At 47.4% G+C, this 25,766-nt stretch overlaps 2 protein-coding genes across 8 annotated transcripts in view; both read right to left on the bottom strand.

Moving 5' to 3' along the window:
• Nucleotides 1–15,747, bottom strand: part of MMP23B (matrix metallopeptidase 23B) — a 28,623-nt gene extending 12,876 nt beyond the window's left edge. The window contains exons 1-3 of one of the 3 annotated variants that reach the window (XM_083454145.1): nucleotides 14,337–15,747; nucleotides 4,293–4,469; nucleotides 384–529 (exon numbers count right to left, since the gene is read on the bottom strand). In XM_083454145.1, the coding sequence (XP_083310271.1) occupies nucleotides 384–529; nucleotides 4,293–4,463 (317 nt within the window). In that variant the 5' untranslated portion in view covers nucleotides 4,464–4,469; nucleotides 14,337–15,747. Of the gene's footprint in view, nucleotides 1–383; nucleotides 530–4,292; nucleotides 5,844–7,296; nucleotides 9,115–14,336 lie in introns of those variants that run through there. The other 2 variants (XM_083454146.1, XM_083454144.1) reach the window with 2 other exon arrangements.
• Nucleotides 15,748–15,885: 138 nt separating this feature from the next.
• The window catches only part of MIB2 (MIB E3 ubiquitin protein ligase 2), a 71,801-nt gene continuing 61,920 nt past the window's right edge, over nucleotides 15,886–25,766 (bottom strand). For all 5 annotated transcript variants that reach the window (XM_083453824.1, XM_083453827.1, XM_083453825.1 and 2 more), the window contains 8 exons: nucleotides 24,069–24,225; nucleotides 23,211–23,365; nucleotides 21,943–22,069; nucleotides 20,622–20,849; nucleotides 19,195–19,373; nucleotides 18,239–18,423; nucleotides 17,874–17,939; nucleotides 15,886–17,066 (listed from right to left, as the gene is read on the bottom strand). In XM_083453824.1, the coding sequence (XP_083309950.1) occupies nucleotides 16,825–17,066; nucleotides 17,874–17,939; nucleotides 18,239–18,423; nucleotides 19,195–19,373; nucleotides 20,622–20,849; nucleotides 21,943–22,069; nucleotides 23,211–23,365; nucleotides 24,069–24,225 (1,339 nt within the window). In that variant the 3' untranslated portion in view covers nucleotides 15,886–16,824. The remainder of the gene's footprint in view (nucleotides 17,067–17,873; nucleotides 17,940–18,238; nucleotides 18,424–19,194; nucleotides 19,374–20,621; nucleotides 20,850–21,942; nucleotides 22,070–23,210; nucleotides 23,366–24,068; nucleotides 24,226–25,766) is intronic.

The following is a 25,766-nucleotide window of genomic DNA, read 5'->3' as shown; positions in this document are numbered from 1 at the left end:
AGAATGCATATGCATTTGTAAAAACAACGGGCGTAGATGTAATTTAACAGAGAAAATCCATTGCAAAAATTACCGTATTTTTTGCTCTATAAGACTCACTTTTTCCCTCCTAAAAAGGGGAAATGTGTGTGCGTCTTATGGAGCGAATGCAGGCTGCGCAGCTATCCCAGAAGCCAGAACAGCAAGAGGGATTGCTGCTTTCACTGCACAGTGATCCCTCTTGCTCTTCTGGCTTCTGATATTCAGAATATTTTTTTTCTTGTTTTCCTCCTCCAAAAACTAGGTGCGTGTTGTGGTCTGGTGCATCTTATAGAGCGAAAAATACGGTAAGTATTTGACCCCACCCCCAAAACTATTAGTATTTCTACAAATCCTGGCCTTACTTGTACGTGAGATTGAAGTGGTCCCACTTCAGGTGACCTGGCGTGAGCGTGTAGCGTTTCTTCCGGCTATGGGGATGGGGTGGAAATTTGCCATCTCGGAGAGCAGGGGGAATTCCAGGAGGAAAACCATGAAGAGCAGGATCTGCCTTAAAAAAGCCAAGCCAAGCAGGTCAGGAGGAGAGCTCAGCACGCCAGCTCTGCACCAAAGCCTCTGGGTTGGGTCCCCGTTACGTGAGAGGCAGCGTGGTGAAGCGGTTAGAGTGATGGACCCAACTCAGCCATGATTCACACTGGGAAGACTGTGGGTAGGAATGTCACAGAGTTCGGATGAAAACTGAAACAGAAAAATCGTTCCGTGGCCAGAAAGGAAATCAATCCAGCAAATACAATCAGAATCCGCTGTTTTTGCTTGGTCTGCAAACAAGATGTTGTTCCATCTGCAAACAATACGTAATTTATTACTCGCCCCCTCACTGCCCAATTTGCAATTGAATGAATGGGGGTGGAGTAACATCATTTACACTATTAATTATGGAAGCCATGTGATTTTGCCACAGTGGACAGTGAGACTAATAACCTGGCTTTTGGTGGAAGATGAACTGAACGGAAACTGTGCTGCCTGTGATGATCACAGAGTGAAAAGGAAAACAAAGCCTTCTTACTTCCACATCCGAGGGCCCGTCACTGTCTCTCACCCTACCCTACCTCACAGGGTTGTTGTGAGGATAAAATGGAGGGAGAACCATGTACAAATGCCCTGCTACGGATATACCAATAGACAGGACATTCAATTGGGAGGCTAAAAGAAGACTATAAGGGACGCCTCTTTCTTTTATGAAAAAGCTAATGTCGCCATTCTGCCACTAGGTGACAGTGTAGAGAACAAGGTGGTTTGAGGGCAAAACTAACTCTGACCAGAATTTCATTTTTGTAAACTGACCCCAATCTGAAACCCTGGATAGCTGCCGCCGGTCAGTGTAGCTAGGTGGACCAACGGCTTGCTACAAAGCCAGCTTCTTGTATTCCTCTCTTCTGCAGGGCAAAGGGAATCCTGAAGGTTAAACTAGCATGAGAAATGGGCTCTGGATCTCAACAGGGAAAGAAACAAGGAACTGCCAGATCCTGCCTTGTATTCTCCCCTAGCTCTTGTCAGGAATGGTAGCTCTTAGAGCTGAGGCCAAGCTGGCTTAGTTGAGATGTTGGACTCAGAAGATCTTTCACTAGGTGCGCAGCTCTTGGTCTGAACAGCCCTCATGAGCTGCACACAGTGGAGGCTGATCCATTAGGGCAAATGGGGCACTGCCCCACCAACCTCATTTTGCCTGCCTTTTTTATTACACCAAGTCCAGGGGGTGGCCCTGACTGCCAACGTCCTCCTCCTCTTTAGTCTCAGGGACAAAACTCGAATTAAGTAGGCTCTGCCCCTCACTGGCTCTGGCGCCACCTGCTGTTGGGCTCCCTGCCTTCTGCCCCATCAGCCTCTTCTGCCACATGATGCCAACCAACTCCCAGCCTCACATGTTTTTTTCCAGGAAAGGTCTGTGAGCCAGGGAAAGAGCTGGCTGGTTCCTTAAAGTGAAGGCAGCCAAGCACAAATGGGCTTTTTTTAGGGCTGCCAGCTCTCTGGTTGCAGCCTCAGAGACTCTTGTGTTTCAGGGTCCTTTTTTCAGGAGCTTGGAGCTGGAAATATTAAGCATCAAGGCTGTCAGCCTGTCTCTAAATAAGGTAAAGGTAAAGGGACCCCTGACCATTAGGTCCAGTCGTGGCCGACTCTGGAGTTGTGGCACTCATCTCGCTTTATTGGCTGAGGGAGCTGGCATACAGCTTCCGGGTCATGTGGCCAGTATGACTAAGCTGCTTCTGGCGAACCAGAGCAGCGCACGGAAATGCTGTTTACCTTCCCACTGGAGTGGTACCTATTTATCTACCTGCACTTTTACATGCTTTCGAACTGCTAGGTTGGCAGGAGCAGGGACTGAGCAATGGGAGGTCACAGGGATTTGAACCGCCGACCTTCCGATCGGCAAGTCCTAGGCTCTGTGGTTTAACCCACAGCACCACCCGCGTCCCTGGTCTCTAAATACCAGGCTTGAAATCCAGGGGTGGTTGGTGCCCACTGGAGGCTGGTAGGTTGGAAGGTAGGGAGGCCAACACTAGGTGGCGCCAGATCAACTATTGGCTGAGCCAACTAAGTCTACATTTGTCCCCAGCCTCTTCCTCCCTGTTGAGCTGTACAAGGGGCAAGACCAAGGGGGAGGAAGCTGGCAGCCAGGGGCACCCCCTGGATTGGATGGAAGTAAATATCAATCAGGAGCTGCCCCAGGGCAGGCTGAGGTTGGTGGGGCAGTACTGCATTTGCCCTAATAGACCAGCCTGCACCATTCAAATCCCCACTTGGCTACAGAGCCCACTGGGTGATCTTGGGCCGGTCGCTCCTTCTCAGCCCTGCCCTGCCCTACCTTGCAGGGTTGGTGTCAGGCAAAAATGGCGGGTGGCGAAGTGAGAGCGAGCTATCTTGAGCTCCTTGTCTGTTTGCCTCCTTTGTGTAGTTGTAATAAACTGGCTTGATTAGCAGCGCGTTGCAGCTGGGGTTGGACTAGATGATCCTTCGGTTCCCCTCCCAATTCTGCACTCTCTTCACAAAAGCAGGCGGCTCTGAAACGTCCTACCCCTTGCAGAAGCGAGGAAGGGGAAATGCCGTATTGAAACAAGACGCTTCTCTAGCTTAGGATCTGTCCTGAAACTTATATAGGGCACACAGACGTGTGCTTTTCCAATGCCTCTGTAAGTAGGTCAAAAGTCTGATCTCACGCCCAAATCTTTAGGAAAGAAAGAAAGAAAGAAAGAAAGAGTGTGAAACTTCAATTTTTGGTCCCTTCCCCACAAAAAAAAAGGATCTTACAGAGATGGAAAAGCTTCTGAAAAAGGAAGCCAAAAGGATCAAGGGGGTGGACACACACACACACACACACACACACACACACACACACCATGAGGAAAGGTTGCAGCATTTGGACTTTGCGACGAGAGGTGGGCAAGATAGAGGGACAGGATAGAGGTGTATAAAAATGTTGCAAAGTATGGTGAAAATGGTTTAGGAGAGGCTTCTCCATTCCTTCTTCCATAATACTAGATTTTTGGGCCATCCCAAGGAGCTGGGTGTTAAAAGATTGAGGACAGACAAAAAGCAAGGACTTCTTCACACAATGTACCTTTAAACTGTGGAATTTTTGATAGTCATCAGTCTGGAAGGCTTTAAGACTAATTAATTCACGGAGGGTAATTGTCTGGGGAAACTGAGGTTCAACCCATCACTCAGCCCTGAAAGCTCAGTTGGCAATCTTGGGCCAGCTGCTGTCTGTCGACGTAACCTACCTTGCAAGGTAGTTGAAACCATTAAAAAATTGAGAGGTGTGTGGAGTAATAAATTAAATCGGTGGGCCTTACTTCTAGTTAAGCATCCACTGTTAACCCCACCAGAAGCTTTTTCTGCCATGCCAGGAATCTAAAAATGAAATTTGAAGAGGCAATACTTGAATTCTTTGCCGTCTCTTCTGCCCAGTGGATAGGGATGCAGGACCCGAGTTCAAATCTTTGACCTCCTTGTAAAAAAACAAACAAACCCACAACACCATGAGATATAATGTAACAGATGCGCAAATATTAAAGTTCCCATTCCATAGAATATGACCACACAGCAAAGAAAAATAAATGGTGAAATGCAGCAGACCTGAGTTCAAAGCCCTGTCCAGCAGGACAATCTTGGGTCAGTCACAATCTCTCCGCCTAACCTACCCCACAGGGCTGTCGTTAGGATGAAACAACCGCCTTGAGCTAATTTGGGGTGGGGTGGAAGGCAGGATATTAAAACAGCACACAATATTTGGAAGAAAACGGGCCGCATCTTACCTCAGTCTCTCTTGCTTTCGTCTCAAGCAAACCTTCCCGAGCAGCCAGTAGACCCAGGAGCGGAATAATGCATAAGAAACTCAATATGCAAGGCCATTTAGGGCTTCTCTGCTTCTCCGTTGGTAGAAAGCCACGAGAAAAGCCGGCGGAAAACTTTTCCATATGCTCCATGCCTGACTTTAATTTAAAAAACAACAATGCAACACAGCAGGAAGGAAGGAAGAGAGAAATCAATGCAGGCCGTTGTCTGCAGCAGTAGCAAACTTTGCTGGAAATTGACAAAACTATTTGGAGGGGAGTGTTGAGGGGGGGGGGCAGGAGGGAAGAGAAGAGTAGACTTTACATTAAACTTTGGTTTGATGAGCCAAGTGGATTTTCTTTTTTTTATAAAAAATAAAATCAGCTCCTGCCAAGCCGTTTCATATTACTCTGTGATTTTCTGTTAACAGAGGAGGGAGAAAGGGGGGGGGCACCACTGGACAGCCCAACAGCTGTGCTCAGGGAAGCGAGAGAGAGAGAGAGAGAGAGAGAGAGAGGCAGCTCAGCCAGCTGTGTCTCAGCAGCTGGAGCAGGGAGGCGATTTATGCAATGACACCCTGCTCCAAAAAAAAAAAGGGGGGGAGTATAGGAGGGGAGGAGAAAATGGTGGGATGGAAAGCAGAAGCAGAATCCAGATTCAGAAGTTTCCCTTTGGAATATTTCATCGGGGGGATGTTCCATGTTAGGAAATGTGTTGTTCATTGACCGGCATCTTCTAGGAAGGCAGGGTGGGCCGAGACCAGTAGGAGCATCAGTTTCATCTGGTTGTTCTGCTTTCACAAGCTGGTAAACAACACTGGATCAAAGAAAGAAAACAAGGAGATCCAGGGCAATGCCAGCAACCGCTGCTATTCTTACTATTCTTATTATATAGAAGCCTCATGCCCAGTGTGACTCGGGAGTTCTAAGAAGCAGAACAAAAACAGCGGAGTTTTGCTTAAAATCGGTGGGATTTGGAAAGGTTCAATCCGCCATCTTGATTCAAAATGGCACCCAGTTAAGAACTCAAAAAGAGCCTGCCGGATCAGACCAGTGGCTCATCTCGTCCAGATACCTGTTCACACAGTGGCTGACAAGATGCTTGTGGCAAAGCAGCAAGCAAGATTTGAGGATTCTCCCCTCCTGGGGTTTCCAGCAACTGGTATTCAGAAGCATTGCAGCCTCCAGCTAAAGAGGCAGAACGTAAACATCATGTCTAGTAGCCATCGACAGCCCTCTCTTCCAAACGTAGCCGAAAACCAGCTCCATGATCTCAGGAAGCATCACGCAAAATCTGGATAAAACCAATGTGGTTCTAAAAGGTTGGGTCCACCATCTTGTTTCAAAATGGCTTCCCATTGTTTCTAAACGTCAGTAGTAACTGGTTCCTCGATCTCAGGACCGACGTGCAAAATGTGGTTCACCTTAAGAGGTGTCCAAATGCACAGAAATTGAACAACCGTCCCAAATACGGATGCAGATTTTGATCTCTTCGATTTCAGCCCCACCTTTTACCAGAAGGTACCAGGGCGGGTTACGCAACAATGTGACAATGTGTTATGTACTGAAGTTCTCACCCTGGGCAAGCAGGGGGATACTGTAGATAGTTATGCAAATGAAGGATCGAAAGTGACGTTCAGTGATTGGATAGTTTTAGAAAGTTGCAACAGTTACATTGTTCTGGAGCTCTATATAAGCAGGCTGACTGAGCTCCACAGTTCAGTTCTGTTCCAGCTTACAAATAAAGAACTGCTTTGGAAGAATCGCTGTGTCGTCTGATATGTTCACCCACAACTTAACACAATGCAAGGTTAAAAATCCGCAAAGCAAAGTAGAAATGTGAAGAACTGAAAGCAAATAATTTTGGGGTGGTGCCGAGTGACAGTGTGGTATAGTGGTTAGAATGTCCAAATGAGGACCAGGAAGAGCTGAGTTCAGATTTTTGCTCAGCCAGGAGGTTCAGGGCTAGCCAGTCTGTTGCTTGAAGCAAAGGTCAAGATGGCACCCACACACACGAAAATGCATGCATATAAAGCAAAGTGGACAGGGAGAGGAAACTTATGTCAGTCTTAGCAAGGCGGCAGTGTCCTCCACTGCTGCAGCATAGGTATGGGGGAGGCAGGTGAGGCCGGGGTGTGCACACAGCTCTGTCCTCTGACAGAAGGGAACTCCAGAGGAACAGTTTGGTGGAAGCAGGGCGGCCACCGCTGCTGAGTAGCACCTACAACTTGACTGCAGTTGCCTCTACCTAATGGTTGGGTTTGCCTTGACGAAGCTCAACGGGCAACTCTAGGCCAGTGGCCATCTCACAGCCTTGCCTACCTCACAGGGGCGTTGTGAGCCCAAGAAACAGCAGGGAGCGAGATTTGTGCACTGCCCTGAGCTGCTGGGAGCAAGCTCTTGGTTTGAGGGGAACCACCAAACTCAATTAACTTCCAGCTGATGCTCTGGAAGAGCAGAGTGTTGCTCTGAGTATTGCAAATGGTGCCTCCAAGCTGCTTGCAGGGAGGGGCTGAGGCATAGGAAGCTGCTCTCTGCCACTGTCAGACCGCTGGGTCCATCCAGCTCTGTGCTGTCTGCACTGACTGGCAGCAGCTGTCCAGGGTTTCAGATAGGACTCTCCCAGCCTGGCCAGGGAATGCTTGTAGCTCTGTGGAAGAGCATTTGCCTTGCACCCAGAAGGTCCCAGGTTCAATCCCTGGCATCACCAGGAGAGAGCCCTGCCTGAAACCCTGGAGAGCTGCTGCCAGCCAGTGCGGGAAGTACTGAGCAAGATGGCCTGACCCGTTATAAGGCAAACTTCTTGTATACCAGCAGATGGCAGAGATTGAACCCGGGACCTTCTGCGTGTAAGGCTCTACTTGCTGATCTGCCTCCCTTTCTCTACTCCATCAGTGATGAGCCTTAAACAGGTGCCACCCCAGAGAAGGTAAAAAATAAAAAAGAGGATTATAGGAAGCAATGAGGAGATATAAGAAACCATTACCCAGTTCTCTCCCTTGGAGCCTCCTTCAATCTGAGACAGGCAGAAAAGGCTGCAGTTTCCATGGAGAAAGAGAAACGGCTTTCTATCCCTGGGCAGGTTAGGGTCATGCTCGCGCCAAGGCAAGGGTGGAACGGTTTTCTTTCAAGCCAGAGAGCACTTTCTTGGAAAGCAAAGCTCTGTCGTTCCCCTCACGCTTTGAGGCAGAGACAGACACAGCTCCTAATATGAAGTTGAGGGATGCTGGCTCTTTTTAAAAAAAATATTAAAAAGTCAGGAGAAGCGAGATGTTTGCTCTGGAGGCACGATAGCCAAAGAAAACCTCTGGTGTCCGAGCAGCGGGCATTGCAGCTGGGAGGTGTGTGTGCCAGGGGAAAAATCAGATGGAGAACGGGACTTTGGGGGGAGCTTGCGTAGGTTTAGCAATTGAGAAAGATAGGTGGGCGCCTGGGAAAACAAGCCCCAATTCTCCTCCCTTGCAGGGAATTGATAAAAATCGAAAGGGTGGTATGATGAGACTTGAATGAGGTGCAGCTTGCAGCCCCAGTGGGCAGAGATGCCTGAGCAGGGTTCAAAGTCAAGGTTAAGTCTGCGATCTGGGCACAGGAGATGAGTTAAAAGCCTGAAGCACTTGTGCACAACATCCATCGTGTAGGCCTGATGTGGCCCTCCAGGCCTTCTGATCCAAATCACGAGGCCGTTTCGGCCAAGTCACGAGCCACAACATCATACGTGCACGGTGTTTTGCAGGCTCGGGCAATTAAGCTGCTAAAGAATCATGGGGTTTTTTTTTATTTTTAAAGCCTATAATATAAGCAAGTTAAAACAAAAGAAACTTAGATCTGGCCTAGGCATGCTTCGGAGAGAGGTGGTAGAATCGCCAGGTCAAAAGTTTACAGCTTCAGATCGTAAGTAGGGGTTAGGCTTATCTTCCTAACCATAATGAGGACTAGGAACTTGCGGGCTTTCTTTAAAAATGAAAATTGATAACACTTTGCACTGCATTCTATCCCCTGATTCTATACCAGGCCGGGGCTTGCCCCAAAAGATGGAAAATAGCCCTGTCCTTAACTGAACCATGCTGTTACTTTCTCCATTTTTTTTTTATAAAGAGAGGCTGGCTGTGTTTAGATGCTTTGACACACAGCCATGGTAAATGGTATTACATAAGCTGCACAACAGGCTATTCTTAATTCTCCCTTCTCTTTAATGAGAGTTTCTACCTTTACCCCCCTTCTTTCAGTTTTCACATCTGGCTGTTTGACTTGGCCGGTTCTCAATGATTGTTGAATCCAGCTCAATTTAATTTTGGCCCAAGGAGAGGGGAAAATATTCCTTGCAACCTCACATGTCTTTTTCAGTCCTGTGTCAAGAAGCGAGATAGAAAAGGCGGCGGGGAGGGAAGGTCATATGGAGTTATAAGAGAAAGTCCTGGGCATTGTGGTCATTTGTGGATGGAATGTGAGTCAGTTCCCCTTTACAGGCCAACCTACTTAAGTCACGCTTTCTGAAACAATAAACCAACTGAAATGCAGCACTTCTTCAAAATTTGCACTTCTCCAAATTTTGCAATGGTTAACATTTTTTTAAAAACCGTGCACCCCACGGTAAAGTGTGCATTCAAAAATGCATACGCCAGTGAACGCAACATACAAAAAATGTGTTATTTTTAGGGGACACTGCATGCTCAAAATGAGCACATTAGCCAACAATGCAGACAAAATTGTGTGTACGTCAGAAGAAAGTTGCATTAACACGCCGATGGGTTTGCGCAAGGACTAAGGAAGTTGATCAATCTGCAAACTGATGTGGAAATGAAACTTAATAGGTAGATGAAGCTGATGGACTACATGGAAATGGCGGAAATGACTGGCAGAATCCGAGACCAGGGAGAAGAGTCGGTGGAAGAAGATTGGGAAAAAATTAAAGTATATTTACAGAAATACTGCAAAATTAATGAATGTTAGAAGAATCCTGGAATGAAGTTATATGGTTTTAGCAGAAATGTCATAAAGAATTAAGCAAAAACTGATTGTTAATGGGCTAAAGTGGAAAATTTAAAGTTAGATTGTGTTAAGATAAATTATAGAACAAAAAAAGATTGAGAAAGATGGAAAGGATTTGCTGAAATTGCTAAATTGAACTAGAATACAAAAAAGGGAGGTATGAGGAGGTCGATGAAACAAGTAAATGAAAGGTAAAGATATGGAAATTGGATGTATTTTTAAAATGTTTTTGTTTTTCTTGTTGTTTTGATGTATTGTTTTTTTCTTTTTCTTTTTATTTTTGATGTATTGTTTGTTAAATTCTTTATTGTTTTGTTCTCTTTTTTTCTTTCTGTAACTATTGAACTTCTAATAAACATTATATATATAAAAAAGAAACTTAATATTGGAAACAGAGGGAACTTGTCATAGAGGCAATAACAGTGCATTTGTGGTGGATATATACTGGACCGTCCCCATATAATTCTGCTTTATTAGTTGGTTCTACAATACTTCCCAAATGTTGCCACACTATTTCACTACAAGACAACAAAAGTGGGGGCAGGGGAACAAGAACCCCTGGAAAATTTGTGGTACAAAAAGTTAGAGGATTTCAGTAGAAGTCACATCACACGCACTGATTGGAAACGAAGCGGTGTGTTGACCTCAAAACCTTTGCAGGTGGAAAGCAGCCCTGAAACTGCCCCTGACACCACTGCAAACACAAATCATCATGAATGCACAAGGAAAGCATATGGCTGGAAGGGCTGCAAAAGATAAAGAACAAAAATGTAAGGAGCAATGGAGAAAACGTCTTCCGTCAAGAGAATTCCAAGAATTTTAAAATTTGTTTGCGGGACAAGATGTCCCAGACAATTATGCAGATCCACAACTCACAAACAAATCTCTTTCTCTCTCTTGTCAATAGCAGCAAGCTCGAAAATATATCTGAGATTAGAACGGAAACGCAGGCAGAAATTACAGAGAAAAACATTGAGACTTAAACCAGCTGCTTGCGGGGAACAGCAACAGTTTATGTCTTTGATTCACTGCCCTGTTTGCAACCACAGCTATCTAGACACCTCTAGCAGCTCATATGCAGCCAAGGAGGCAAGAGTCTGCTGCCCCCTGGTGTTTCTCCCTAGGAACTGGCATTCAGAGGTATCCTGCTCCTGTACAAGGAGGTTCCACTCTTAGCCATATGCTTAGCTGTTAATAGTTGCTGGCAGACCTGCTCACCATTAAAATGTATTTAATCTTTGTTTACATGATTCATTTCATCATTGCTAGCCCTACCTGGAGATACCTGGAACCTTCTGCATTCAAGAGAGATGCACAACCACTGAGGTTTGCTTTTCCTCACCAGCACAGCATCCTTTCTGCTAGAATGATGTTCCCAGAAAACATTCACAAGCCAAGGCATGAAGGTAGCAACGTACTCATATCATTCATTAGCAGCACATGCTATTTACCCATATACTGCCTCTGATGCTGGAGGTTCCATTTAGTCATCATGGCTAGCAGTAATCGAGAGAGAAATGCTGATATATATATATATATATATATATATATATATATATGCAGGTTTTGGTGTCCTCGGGTGTCTTCCCGTGTAAAAGTTGGGGTGTCTAGGCGACGTTTCGACGAGGTCTCACTCGTCATCTTCAGGCTGGTGCTTTCGGCTTCTTGTTACTGGAACAGAGCAGGATCTCAGTGTTTGAGTTCCTATAAATACTGTTGAGGAGGTGTGGTGTATAGTCTCCAATGTTCTGGGCAGAGAGGAGGTTCCCAGGCTGGTGTGCCTTTTCTTCTTTTGTTCCTTAATTACTTGAGGGATATCTTGAGTGATTTCTTGAGTGATTTCCTGAATCCCACTTAGGTGGGTCATTAGGTGTGGATTAGTTGCTAAAGCCTTCGTGTCTTGAACTCTTGAACTTTGTGAAGAGTTTTTCTGAGAAGATGGCTGTACTGCACTTGGTTGTGCTCTGGCTTGGCTTCGTGTATAGGGGCGAGCTGTGGTTTTGTGGCCTGTGCCAGCCAGATCTGTGTAGGGATTGCAGGGGGGTGCAGCATCCGGAGGTGCCACCCTGGTTTGGCTACTGGATGGTGTCCCTCAAGTAATTAAGGAACAAAAGAAGAAAAGGCACACCAGCCTGGGAACCTCCTCTCTGCCCAGAACATTGGAGACTATACACCACACCTCCTCAACAGTATTTATAGGAACTCAAACACTGAGATCCTGCTCTGTTCCAGTAACAAGAAGCCGAAAGCACCAGCCTGAAGATGACGAGTGAGACCTCGTCGAAACGTCGCCTAGACACCCCAACTTTTACACGGGAAGACACCCGAGGACACCAAAACCTGCATTCCTGTACCCGTGAAAATCTACGAAAGCATATATATATATATATATATATATGTAAAGGGACCCCTGACCATTAGGTCCAGTCGTGGCTGACTCTGGGGTTGCGGTGCTCATCTCGCTTTATTGGCTGAGGGAACCAGCGTACAGCTTCCGGGTCATGTGGCCAGCATGACTAAGCCGCCTCTGGCGAACCAGAGCAGCGCACGGAAACGCTGTTTACCTTCCCGCCGGAGTGGTACCTATTTATCTACTTGCACTTTGCCGTGCTTTCGAACTGCTAGGTTGGCAGGAGCAGGGACCGAGCAATGGGAGCTCACCCTGTCACGGGGATTCGAACCGCGACCTTCTGATCGGCAAGTCCTAGGCTCTGTGGTTTAACCCACAGCGCCACCCGCATCCATATATATATATATATTCCAATCCCATTTTAAAACTGCCCAGGCAGGACACAATTAGACTCGCATACATTTCTCTCAATTCACAAAAAATATTTCCTCCTAAGGAAAAGGTTGGTGGTCTTTAAGAAGTTACTTTATAGGTACAGTAGTGAGGATTAGAACCCTCGTCTCCCAAGTCCTAATCCGACATTCTAACCACTAACTCAATTCTGAACATTGGGAATTTCTGCTCCACCATCTGTTTTTCATCGAACTTCTCCAACATCCCTTCCATTTACCTGGGAATTGGGCCCAAGCTAGCACCCTCATTCCCTTCTTTGCTACTAATTCCTCCAAGGTAGGCCACGACTTTCCTCCTCCTCCTCGGTTCATCACAATGCAAAGGGCGAGAAGCCAGCTCACCCAGAGGTTGGCGGAACTCTCAAATCGGTTTCAGCAAAATAAAGCCAACAAACATCTATCTGGAGGAAATGGTCACTATTCAAAGGTGGCATTTTGTGCTTCCGAAGGAATGCCGCTGCATGACTTTCCCCTAGGAAAGCCAAACATAAGAAGAGAATGGGCTGTGCCCAAAGGAGGAAACAATCTTTTCTGATTCTAAGTCTTTGTAAGACTTATCAACGACATTTGTAGGCCGCCCCGGGACTGGATAAATAAGCCAGGCTCCCCCAAAATCCAGATGCGGACCATCTTGACATTAAAAAGAGAAACCTTTGGCAAACCTGAAAACGCAGCGAGAGCCGGAATCATCCAACCCACAAAACACCGAGTTCCCGGGGCTTTGTAATGAGCCTGCCAGGGCAGGACCCGCTTGATCGCACCACGGGTTTTTCCGTTCTACAAAAACCGAGCAGGGAGGAGATTCTCCCTGCCTTCCTCTTCACAGCAGGCTAACCCCGACTTCGCTGCCCTTCACAGCTGGGCAGAGAAAGGGAACTACTTGTCCGTGGTCTCCGAACACTGCGCTTGTTCACTCAAGCCGCACCTCTTAGCATTGGGCTAAGTGATGGAAGAACAATTTGCTGCAGGTTCGGCCAGGGGGGGAGACGGCAAAGGGAAGAGATTGCAAAACTAGATGCAGTCGACACCGAGGGCTCCCCCGGACCAACGTCTTTTCGTGTAGCGTGTCATTGACGCAGCGATGGTGCATTGGTGGCGGATTTGACCAGATTCGTAGGAGAGGCTCTCAGAGGGTCATCTAGTCGAACCCCCTGCAATGCAGGATTCATACAGCCCCGTCCACACATCGTTCCGCTGCATCAGCTGCTCGGTGATGCTCCCCCGATATGATCGCGGACGACAGGGGCGTTCTTGCGCTCTGCCATAATCACTTATGTTTATTACGCACCCTACGCCAAAAAGGCCCCAGGGTTGCTTGCAACCATTTAAAATTCAGATTAAAACAAACTGCAGTCATAGGAAGAGGGCAGGTGCTGAAAATGTATGTCCCTCAGGTGTCAAATGCTAAGGTTGAAGAGCTGCCGTTTACTTATGTTACTGAAAATGTGTAATTTATTAGATATTATATTATGACGATGATGTAGCAGCAGTAAGCCTTTTTAGCATGTAAATGGCAAATAAATAATAGAATCATCACGTTGGGAGGGACCCTGAGGATCATCTAGTTCAGGGGTCGGCAAACTAAGCCCCATGGGCCACAAGCAGCCCACGGGGGTCGTTTAACCGGCCCCTGAGCCGCCCCTAAAACGAGCCACCCACTCGGTGAGTCCCCATGCGCTGCGCTAAACTTTTGCAGCATGGCACAGGGACTCACTTCCATGGCGCTGGAAATCGCGTCTGCACAGACACATGTTGGAAATTGCGGGGGCATGGAGTGAACCGGCCCAGGTGACCCCTGATTCTAGTCCAACCCCCTGCAATGCAGGAATATGCAGTGCTCCCTGCAGGGATTGAACCTGCAACCTTGGCATTATCACCACCACGCTTTAACCAACTGAGCTATCCAGGCTCAGCGTGGTGGGCCGTCCTCCTGACCCCCTTTCAAAGCTATCTCACGGCTGCAAATTCCATACAATATAATTAACACTTCCTGACTTTGCCTTGTTTTGCTTTTTGCTCATTGTCGGGTGGCTCAAGGAGCTGCTCAGGCTACAGAAGCCTCTCGTTGCCACCCAAAGCGCAGAAAACCTTAACTAGCCGCCTTTCTGAGATTTCAGCCATGAGGGCTAGAAACTTAAAAAAAAACACACCCACAAACTCAATATCATCAAGGCAGCTGAATTTTGCAGCCAAATGCCATACACAGTGGTAGGGAAAATAAGACAAAACACTCACCTTGCCATGTGTCCAAGTCGACCCATCTCACTGATATTGTCCGGCGTGCTTCAAAAGGAGCAAAGGCACTGGTGTTTGTTAAACCTGGACGTCATGCCAACCATGGTTTATTGTGCCATTCTGGAGGCAGAGGGTATGGTTCAGGATCCTCTGCTTGGTTAATAGCCATGTACGGTCCCATACTTCCAAACCTATTGCCATGTGGTTAGTTCCACAGAATAAGAGTATGAATTAACACCCCCCCTAGGGGAACCTCTTGTGAATGAAGTATCCCCAAAGAGGGCATGGACAGGTGGGTGGCTGGCTGGCACCAGGAAATGAGCACCCTACGCTACCACATTTTACTGCAGGCCCCCTTTTGTCAAAATACACAGAGTGGTACCTTGGGTTACAGACACTTCAGGTTACAGACTCCGCTAACCCAGAAGTAGTACCTCGGGTTGAGAACTTTACCTCAGGATGAGAACAGAAATCACGCGGCAGCGGCGGGAGGCCCCATTAGCTAAAGTGGTACCTCAGGTTAAGAACAGTTTCAGGTTAAGAATGGACCTCCGGAATGAATTAAGTTCTTAACCAGAGGTACCACTGTATAACAGTCCTACTCTGCTTGTGAAACATACAGTCATTAAGGGGTTTTGTGGTGTTTTGGACTACGTAATTCTGTTTGTGTGGTGTGTATAAGAAGTCCCAAGAGGCGTATGAGACGAGGGCAGAGCTGAGGGAGAGAAGGAAAACAGGGCTATTCCATTACCTCTGCTGAGAAACCAGCTGTCTTTGGACCTCCCTCAACTTTGTCCTCAAGGCAAGTGTCCAATCAGGCTACCTGAGCAGATTCTATCCCAGCCGGCCATCATAGTAATTTTCGGCACTGGTGCCTTGTGTTTCCTCCTCCCTCACCAGTCCTTTTTCCTTGTGTGTCATGTATTTCAGATTGCAAGCTCCAGCATTCAGGGACTGTCTCAGAGCGACCTGGAAAAATCAGGAGAGCGCACCTTTTGGGGCTCCAACTGAAATACATAATAAAAAAACAGTAGAGCCCCCCCATTGCTAAGATCCTCTGCAACACGCAGAGACCAACAGCAAGGCAAGCCTAGCAAAGAGAGTCCCTGGGAAGTTTTGAAACAAGGTTCAACAAATGCCTTGCACATTTCCACCAGACCTGTGTCAGGATCTGCTTGACCCTGAAAGCAAAAACACTCACAGTCGCATTAAGAGTTTGGACGAGCATGGCTGACTCAATTTGGTACGTTGCAGCAAACCATGGTTTCCCAACACACAACTGAACTGTGGCTCAGAGCAACCAGTTGGCTTTCATTCTCAGCCCCCATCCCAACCTACCCAAAGCATAATAAATTATCCTTCTTTCTCTGGAGAGGGACTGTTGCGTTTGCTGTGGCTTGTCAACGTTCAGTTCACACCAAAGCCCAGATTAGGCTCCCTTTAACCACAAGGACAGTGTTAAACACCTGAATCATTTGCACTAGGCATGGCCGGGGGGTGGGATATGGAAAATGTCTTAAATCAAGGGTGGGATGGAGGGGGGAAATTGTTTGTCAATTCATTTTTCATTTTTTATTGACTTTTAATAGAACTCTCTCATTGGAAAACACCTGCGTGTGGCATTTTGGGCATTTTGAAGAAATAAAAACATTTGCACTTCAACATAGAAGAATATTTCTGTTTCAGTGTTTTGGGTTTTTTTTTTAGCCAGTTCCTACTCTCTCTCTCTCTCTCTCTCTCTCTCTCTCTCTCTCTCTCTCATACACACACACACACACAATCTCTGTCCATCACCATTTATCACATTGGATCATGGCTTTGTTAAAATAGAGGATTCTCTAAACTGGAAGGCGGCGGCGGGGAGGGGAATGTGTGGAATATTTGGTTGTGAGCGTCCTCTCTCCAACGAGGCCTGCCCCTCACTCCAGGAAAGGAGGAACCCAATTTACCCTCCACCTTTTTTTAAAGTGCAAGAATATTGCTTTCCTTGCCCCGCCCCCCTCCCCAGTTTCCCACCCTCCACGGAACTGAAAGAAACGTGCTTGTCTTTTCTCTCTCTCTCTCTTTTTTGGAAGATCGTGTATTTTTGTCCCTTCAGAAGCTGGATAAGGCTACGAAGAAGGAAAAAGAGTCCACACGCTACACCAAGAGGTCTTCCTCTCTGCAGACCACCGTTTTGGGCCCTCGCGGGCTTCCGTACACAGCACCCCTCAGTTGCGTCCAGTCCGCCTCATGGCTCACGGCCACGCTTATTCTAGTTATTCTTAAAAAGGGGAGGGGGAACGATAAAAGCAAGCCATGTTGGGCCTTGGAATTCAGGGGTCCCCAAATCTCATGATTCTCCCATCACCAACTGCCTCTCTCACATTCCTTCGTGGCTATTAAGAAACAGGCCGGTTGCGATTCTCATCCAAAAGGGGGGGAAAACAAAGAAATTAAGAGGGAGGGTGGGTTTGCGGCAGGGCAGAGAAGGAAGAGCGAGCCGTCTTCAAACAAAGATGTGTATCCTTTCCCGGATGGTCTGCCGGCAAATGGGGCAGACGGAAAGGGCGGCGCTGCACTCCTGGCATGACCCGTGCCCGCACTGGAAGATCAGTTTGATTTGGTTGTCGATGCAAATGGGGCAGGTGATCCGCTCCTCCATCTGCCGGTAGCGGTTCTGGAGGTCTTCCATCAGCTTCTGTTGGCCGGTGGATTCCGAACCAGAAACGCACTCCACCTCCGTGCTGTCTGTTCGAGGGAAGAGAGGGAGAGAAAGTCAGACGGCTGGGTTCAGTGCTGTCTGCATGGGCTGGCAGCAGCTCTCCGTGACTGCAGGCAGGTTTAGATTTCCCAGCCTGATCCGGAGACGCCGAGGATTGAGCTTGTGGCCTTCCGCGTAGAATCGTAGGATTGTAGAGTTGGAAGGGACCGCGAGGGTCATCTAGCCCAACCCCCCTGCAGTGCAGGAATCTTTTGCTTGACGTGGAACTCGAACCCAAGACCCCGAGACAAAGAGTCTCATGCTCTACCGACTGAGCTATCCCAGCCCAGCATGAAAAGGAGACGCTCTGCCACTCCCACGTCCATATTTTCTATGCTTTGGGTCTGTCGTTTTAGGGAGCGGGACTTAATTTTTTGCAAATTTCTTCAGTGAAGGGATCTTAAAAATATGCTTCTGGGTAGGAGGAAAACCAGATCTGCTACTATTTTTGTGACTGGGCAACATCTCAGCTTGGTGAATCCATGTCTGATTAAAAAGCACATGAACTGCTCTCAGAAAACCAAATTTTACCCTCTGAAAATGTCAGGTGATGCTAAATAATAACAAATGGTAATAATATTGAATATATTATAACTGCAAGCACGTGGCAATCATTTTGAATGATTTCTATGCAATTTTACACGCATTTTGCTTACCAAGAAAAGCTAAATTGTATTAATTTAACCAAAATATACTTTGAATTCCCAAAATACACCTTTTCAGCACCCCTCTTTCCTAGAATTTGAAAAATTCAACACACCTTAATGTGAGAGTTTAAAACGAACTGTCCTCACCTTGCTTTAGCTTCTTGGTAATTGTCATTTGGCATTTGATGCATTTCTTCATTCTTCTGGAACATTCTAAGGATGAGGAGGGGGGGAAATGGTTGGAACAGGCGCCGGTTTATTTATTTATTATGTTCACACCCCGCCTTCTTCTTCCAAGGAGCTCAAGGGGGCCTACGTGGTTTTCCCCTCTCCCCATTTTATTCTCACACCAACCCTGCAAGGGAGGTTAGGGCTGAGAGGCAGGGATTTGAACCCTGGGCCTCTCCCCATTTCGGTGCAATTTTGCTTTACAGCACCCCAGGGAGGAAGTGCAAACAGGAAAAGAAAAGGCATGCCCTCAGGGATCAAAGATGGCGTTGCTCCCTTTATACCTTCACATACGATGCTGTGCTGACAAGGGGAGAAGTGGATGAGCAGGGCCAGCTCAGAGCAGACCAGGCACTCGGAGGGAGCCGCCACCTTCGCCACGCTGAGGTTGGTCATGGTGTTGGGGGTCGTGTGCACTCGCCTCTGGCTGCACACCACCGTGGAGTTCTCCGAAGGGTCCTGCTGCTCCCTGCAGACGCCAAAAGCGGAAGAGACACAGAGAAGAACTAGGCGTCAGGTCTGAAGCTGGGCGAGCATCTGCAGTAATGAATGCTGAGAGAGAGCGCTGCGGGCGCCAGCCACAAAATGGCCGCCGTGGCGGCACAGCACAACACAAGATGGCTGCCGTGCGGGCACGGCGTGGCACAAAATGGCTGCCGCCTCTACAAGTGCAGAAAGCAGGGGTGCCAACTTGAATGAAATACTGTGGGGGCCCAGGTGAGCCCTGCCCCGCATAATCAATCACATGACACAGAGCACGCACATTATTTGAATGGGACAGCCCATCAATTTTGTGGGGGTGGGCAGCCCCCTCAAATATGTTATTGTGGGGGCAGGAGCCCTACGACCCTTGGGAGTTGGCTCCTATGGCAGAAAGGGAGGGAGAGGGCCACAAAGTGTGTTAACTCCATCCCATCAATGGAAGGGGTAGGTGCTTAAATCAGCCACTGTCGCGCTTGCTCCCAGAGCCAGAACAGGAGGGAGAGCGGGTGTCCAGTCCTAGTGTTCACGGGCAAGTCAAGGGGGGGGGGGGGTTGAACAGTGCAAACCAGAATGGAGAAGGAAGAGCAGTGTTTTGTGCATCACGAATTTTTGAGGACATATACTTTGCGGGCAATGTGTTGGGTCACAGCTGGCATAGAACATTTCAACAATGAAATGAGAAGAGGGTGCCCTGGAACGATGACATGCTGAAGTCAAGGAGAGAAGTCAGACCGGGAGAGGATGGGGCTGGTCCTACCTGAATTTTTGGGAGAAGTTCTTGATGAGCTGCGCTATACTTCCGTCCGAAACGAGGTCAAGGGGGGACTTCCCCCTGTGGTTGGCGTAATTGACGTCGGCGCCTTCTTGAGCCAAGTAGCATGCAATGGCCGCCCCCACGTTCAGCTCAAGATTTCCAAGGAAGCCAGAGGCCTGGAGCTAAAATGAGTGGTGGAGAAGTAAAAAAAAAATTAAAAAAAAATGGTTTTAAACATTTGTTATACATGTTATAGTTGTCAAAGAATTAAAATACTCATTAGCCCCCTTTTAGGGAAAGTGTCCTAAGAAAGCAGCTTCCATAAAAACATAAAATAAATATACCAATCTACTATATATTTTGCATCTGAAAAAGTTTTGAGGAGGACATGCTGCTTTTATTTCGAATCAGTGTATGCCCTGTCACTTACTGCTGAAATCCTGCAACTTTTTCCACCACAAATGTTTGGATTGGGGGGGGGGGGGGTTCCTACTTTTGTTGTGCTATAGTGCAAGAGTTGCCACCCCCCCCAGCTCCCAGAATAGCATTTGGATGGGTCCAGTTTAAATCCACAATTTAAAATACACAATTGTGCCAATGACATGCTGAAGAAGACACCCACACAAAAAAGTCAACGCAGCCGTTCGTATCTAAAACACAATTTAGATGCAATTAGGATGTAGATGGGGATCTGCGGCCTTTCAGATCCTGCTGGACCACAACTTGCATTACATACAGAGTGACCGTCCCTCTTACATGTTAATCGGTCCTCTTCATTGGGGAAGAGCTGTAGCTCAGTGGCAGAGCAATCAAGCCTGGCGTGCTGAAGGTTGCAGATTCAATTTCCAGGTACGGCTGTGAATTATCCCCAGTCTGAAATCCAGGACAGCTGCTGCCAGTCAGTGTAGACAACACTGAGCAAAATGGGCCAATGGTCTCACTCAGAATAATGCAGCTTCCTACATCTAATGGGCTGTAGCTCAGTGGCAGAGCATCTGGCTTGCAGACGCAGGCAGGTTCAATCCCTGGAATCTCCAGGCAGATGAAGGAGAGACTCTGTCTGAAAACCCTGAAGAGCTGCTGCTGGTCAGTGTAGACAATACTGAGCCAAACCAATGGTTTGATTCAATACACAGCAGCTTCCTGTGTTCCTGTCTCCAAAGGGAAGGGCTATAGCTCAGTGAGAGAGCGTCTGCCTTGCAGGCAGAAGGACCCAGGTTCAACCCCGGTTTCCAGGGAGGGCTGGGGGAAAGCCGCTGCCAGCCAGTGTAGACAACACTGAGCTCGAGGGACCACTGGCTGGTCTTGGGGAAGAACCTCCTATGTTCTCCTTTTCGAAAGATGCAATGCAGTAAAACCCATCTAAGATCTAGGCAACTGGTTCTAGGAGATTGGTTCAGAATCTCCCTTTGTCTCTCACACACACATACCTTTGACAAGAGGCTTTCCTCTCCCTCCTCTTGCTCCTTGGCCATGATGGACACGAGGTGCTCCCTCTCCAGGACGATGTGCATGGCCGTGTCGCCGTCCTCGTCCTCCGCGTTGACATCGCAGCCCTCGCTCACCAGCAGCCGCACCATCTCCATGTGGCCTTGCGTGACGGCCAAGTGTAGCGGGGTCTGGTTGCGGTTGTTCTTGAGGTTGATGTCGCAACGGCCCTGAAAAAGGGAACGGGGTATGCGGAGGCCGTGGGCATGCTGGTCGGGTTCATAGAATCATAGAGTTGGAAGAGGCCTCAAGGGCCATCGAGTCCAACCCCCTGCCAAGCAGGAAACACCATCAGAGCACTCCTGACATATGGTTGTCAAGCCTCTGCTTCAAGACCTCCAAAGAAGGAGACTCCACCACACTCCTTGGCAGCAAATTCCACTGTCAAACAGCTCTTACTGTCAGGAAGTTCTTCCTAATGTTTAGGTGGAATCTTCTTTCTTGTAGTTTGGATCCATTGCTCCGTGTCCGCTTCTCTGGAGCAGCAGAAAACAACCTTTTTCCTACTCTATGTGAGGGTGGAAGAAAGACAGCAGTGGCGCTCGGCTTGCCAAGACAACGCCATGGTTCCAGTTTGCAAAACCTGGCTCCTCCACATCGCTCAGCTCCGATTGTTTGTTTTTCCTGGCCTGCAGCGCTGCAAGAAAGCAGGCTCTGGACTCTGCCCCCAGCGGGGGAATATGGGTTGCTGCTTGCGTGTGCGAGATGGAACCTGGATCAGGCCAAAGGCTCATCTAGTCTACAGCCTCCTGTTCTTGCCAGTGGCTGGCCAGTGGGAAGTCCTTGAAGACAACAGCTCTCCCTTGTTGCTACTCGCAAGAGGAGCCTGGCTGGTGGATCAGGCCAAAGGCCCATCTAGTCCAGTGTCCTGTGGACTAGTGGGAAGATTTGAATTGCAACATCACTCTCCCCATTTGAAGTGGCCCGAGAGTACGATGAATGAGATAAGGAAGGGCCCTACTTATGATGGCTAAGTTCCACCTCTACCGCCACCCCATAATACTAGAGCTCCGAGTCACCCAATGAGGTTGAACGCTGGGGAATTCAGTGCTTGGGAATTCGTCCCCCATGAGATGTAGTGTGGACCACCAAATTGGATAGCTTTAAAAGGATGAGACAAATTCAAGGAGAAGGCTCTCAGGTCCAGCGTGAAAGCTTCATCCATTGGCCACTGGGAGATCAGGTTGCTGGACTAAGATGAGCCACTGGGCTGATCCGGCAGGGCTCTTATTACGCTCTTATATTGATTTCCTTGCTGCTTACCTCTTTGATTAAGATCTCCGCCACCTCCTTGTGGTTGTTCAAGGCGGCGAGATGCAGGGCGGTGAAGCCATCTTCCTTCTTAGCGTCGACCAGCTGCCGGGCTCTTGCCAGGATCTTCTTGATGGCTCTGGGAGGTGGGAAAGATCAGAGCCAAGCGGGGTGGGAGGGGAAGGAGAAAAGAAAAAAGAGAGACCATGTCTAGGGTATTAGATGTCTCAAAGGGCAAGCATGCATTGCCAACTCAGTGGTTGCTAAATGGTGGCCTAACTAGTGGCCTAAATGGTGGCTGCTGGAAGTGACACAGTCCAACAGGCAGAAAAATGAGAGGCAGAAGAGCAAGAGAATGTGCACTGATCTTCCCAGGAACTGAAATTAGGAGAGGAGAAGGGAGGTTTTGGGTTTACCACAGGTGAGCTAAAACAAGCGTGAGGGAACCTTTGGCTCTCTGGATGTTGCTGAATGACAACTCTCATAACCCCTGATTATTGGCCATGTTTTCTGGGGCTGATTGGAGTTGTAGTTCAGCAACATCCGGAATAGAAAATATTCCCTACGCTCGAGTCTTAAAGGAGGAGGAATATTATTTAAAACATTGTTTCCCAAACTTGGGTCTCCAGCTGTTTCTGGACTACAACGTCCATCATCTCTAGCTAGCTGGACCAGTGGTCAGGGATGATGGGAATTGTAGTTCAAAAACAGCTGGAGACCTAAGTTCAGGGAACACTGATTTAGGAACTGCTGTGGCTCAGCAGCCTTAATGAGGGAAACCTTTCCTGAGAGGCTGCATTCCCCTCTGAACAACCTTCCTGGATCCCTACATGGCAGTGGTGGGCGGGGCCAGAGGCAAAAATGGGCGGGGCAGCAAATGCCAATTTTACCTGTGCATGGGAGGTAGGCCTGCTTGAACACACTCTCTATTCTCCCTCCAGGCAAGGAAGAGGTTTAATCAGAGCTCAGAGCCCACCCCTACCCCTGCAGCCAATCGGAAGCTGCGCCTTGGTTCCCGAATGTTTTAGAAGTCAAACAGACTTCCAGAACAGATTTCGTTCGACTTCTGAGGTACGACCGTAATTGAAAGAATGACAAAATAAGTCCACATATCGCTTTGAGGGAAAATGTCACCTAACGCAGTTTGTTCACAGCTCCCCATTGTCACTATGCTTAAGTGACTTGCGATAGATAACATTTTATGTACGTATATAAAAATTGTGGGAAATGAATAAATAATTTTAAAAAATTGCTTAAGTTCATTTCTCTCTTTTGCTTACAGCTTGTTCCCCTTCAGAGCCGAATGCTGCAACAGATTGAATCCTTGTTGGTTCTGGATGGTGAAATCGATGTTGGGGACTTCGGTGAGGGCCTCAATGATGCACTTGAAGTCGGCCGTGATGGCGTAATGGAGGGGGGTGTCGCCGTATGAATCCTTGAGGGAGACAGGTGGGACGGGACACAAAATCTCTGTCAGGTGTCTCCAAGAGGGGAGGGTAGAACAGAGACATCGTGGCTAGCAGCCGCTGATAGATTGATCCTCTGTGAATTTACCCATCACCCCTTTTCAAAGCCACCCCAGGGAGAGTACCATGAATAAGAACACAAGAAGATCCCGCAGCTGCTGGATCCAGTCAAAGGCCCATCTAAGTCCAGCATCCTGCTCTCAACAGTCGCCAATGGGAAACCTGCAAGCAGGACCTGGGTACAACAGCTCTTCCCACACTCCAAGATTCCTGGCAGCTTGCATTCAGGGATACCATTAATGCCCTGAGCAGCGGCCAATGACAGCCTTCCCCTCCGTCAATGTGCCTAAACCCCTGTTGATGTCCTCTAAGCTAGCCACTATCACTGCAGGTGCCAACCTCTTTCAATCCATAACGCCCTTGCCTGTTAGCTGCTCCGATCATCTCCACTTCACCGATGGGCACGAAGATTCCACAATACAACATGCCTCCCGCCCCAACCAGCTCAGTTGGCTAGAGCGTGGTGCTGATAACACCAAGGTCACAGGTTCGATCCCCACATGGGGCAGCTGCAAATTTCCTGCACCAGGGTCCCTTCCAACTCAATATAATTCTATGATTCCATGAGTCAGAATGCAAATGCAAAGATTAAAAAAACGAAACAAAACCCACCGGCAGGTTGACGTCGCAGTTGTGCTCGCACAGGGCCTGCACGACCTCCGTGAAGCCTTTGTTGACGGCAATGTACAGGGCTGTGCACTTGGCGTTGTTCCGGAGATCGCCGTTGGCCCCTTTGCTGACCAGGAAGCGGGCCACGTCTGCTTGGTTCCTGGACAGCGAGAGGGGTGAAAAGTCAAGAGGGAAGAGTGACAGACCACAGATGTTGAGGAACACCGAAAGCTGCCTTCTGCTGAGGCAGACCATTGTTCCATATGGTTCAATATTGTCTGCTCTTACAGGCAGCAGCTCTCTAGGGTTTCAGGCAGGTATCTCCCCCCTGGGAAATGCTGGGACTGAACGTGGGACCGTCAAACACCCTTGCTCTGAGATACAGCCCTTCTTTTAAGACAGTGGTTCTCAGATGGATACGAAAACTTATGGAAGATGCAGAAATGGCAAAACTTACCGGAAAAATAAGAAATCAAGATAACAAACGTTTTATAAAACAATGGAAATGGTTTGTGGAATATTTACAGACAGACTGTAAACAGATAAGAACACTGCAGGATTATTGTAATAACCTGCAGTTTTATAAGAGTATATATTTAAAGTTGATGAACAAATGAGCAAACTAAGTTAATTTGGATTTGCATAAAATATTAAGAATAAATTTAAGGAAGAGCATAAAGAGGGGGAACTCAAGTTTTGAAATGTTAAAAGGATGGTAAATTTATTGAAATGTATGAAATTGAAAATCATAAATAATATATATATATATATAAAAAGACGGTGGTTCTCAAACTTTTTTCTCTGGGTCACAGTTTCAGAATAAAAATTTGCTCCCACCGCACTAATTTTTAATTGATAAGGAATACATTGGAAAACAAGAAAACTCCTAGCAGTGCATTATTTATAACACAGAACACAACTACTTTATAATATGAACACGTGGCATCCAGAAAGTATAAAACAAGAGCACAAATCATTCCCAAAGTATAATTCTAAACGAGTCTGTACCTTAAATATGTATACAAAATCAAGAAGAGGTGTAAGCTTGTTTTGCTCATTTATATTAGGTCTAATTTGAGACAAACTCTCATCTCCTTATCAACACGAAGAAGCCTCTCTCTTTTCTGATCTTTCCTATTGATCAGAGTTGAAAATCCCTGTTCACAACAGTATGTCGTGGAGAACTGTAAAAGAGTAGCCAATGCCCCCACTCTCATTTTGAAAATATAGCTATCCATATTCTGCAAATTAAAAAGAATTATTTTGATACCTATCAGTGTAGCAACACTGAAATGTTTAAATGTTTCTTTGATTGTCCTTGAATCTTCCTGCCACGCTTGGCATTCCCTCCTGCCACACCCTTTGAAAACCTCTGCCTTAAGACACAGAAAGCTGTCTCACACTCTGAAGCATCTCAAAGCAATTTTACAATGCAAGAAAAAAGTGTACATTGAAGTACTCCTTGGAGCAGACCCATTGAAATGGCTGAACCCATGTTGGTTGCACCTATTAACTTCAGTGGGTCTACTCTGAATCACCCTACAAAAGCAGTTTCAAATAAATAAATTGTACTGCCATATTTAGGCTTTTTCCGATTTGAGGAAAATAGGGTGTATATAAATAGAACAGGCTATTATTAGAACTGGGCCTGCTGTGATCGGCAAGGAGGGCTTAGAAGAACTTTTTGGAGCTGTTCCTAGA

Source organism: Podarcis tiliguerta, assembly GCF_965153285.1.
Source record: "Podarcis tiliguerta genome assembly, chromosome: 8".
Classification (NCBI taxonomy): Eukaryota; Metazoa; Chordata; class Lepidosauria; order Squamata; family Lacertidae; genus Podarcis; species Podarcis tiliguerta.
Note: the sequence above shows the minus strand (reverse complement) of the source record. Positions and strands in the feature narration are given on the sequence as shown.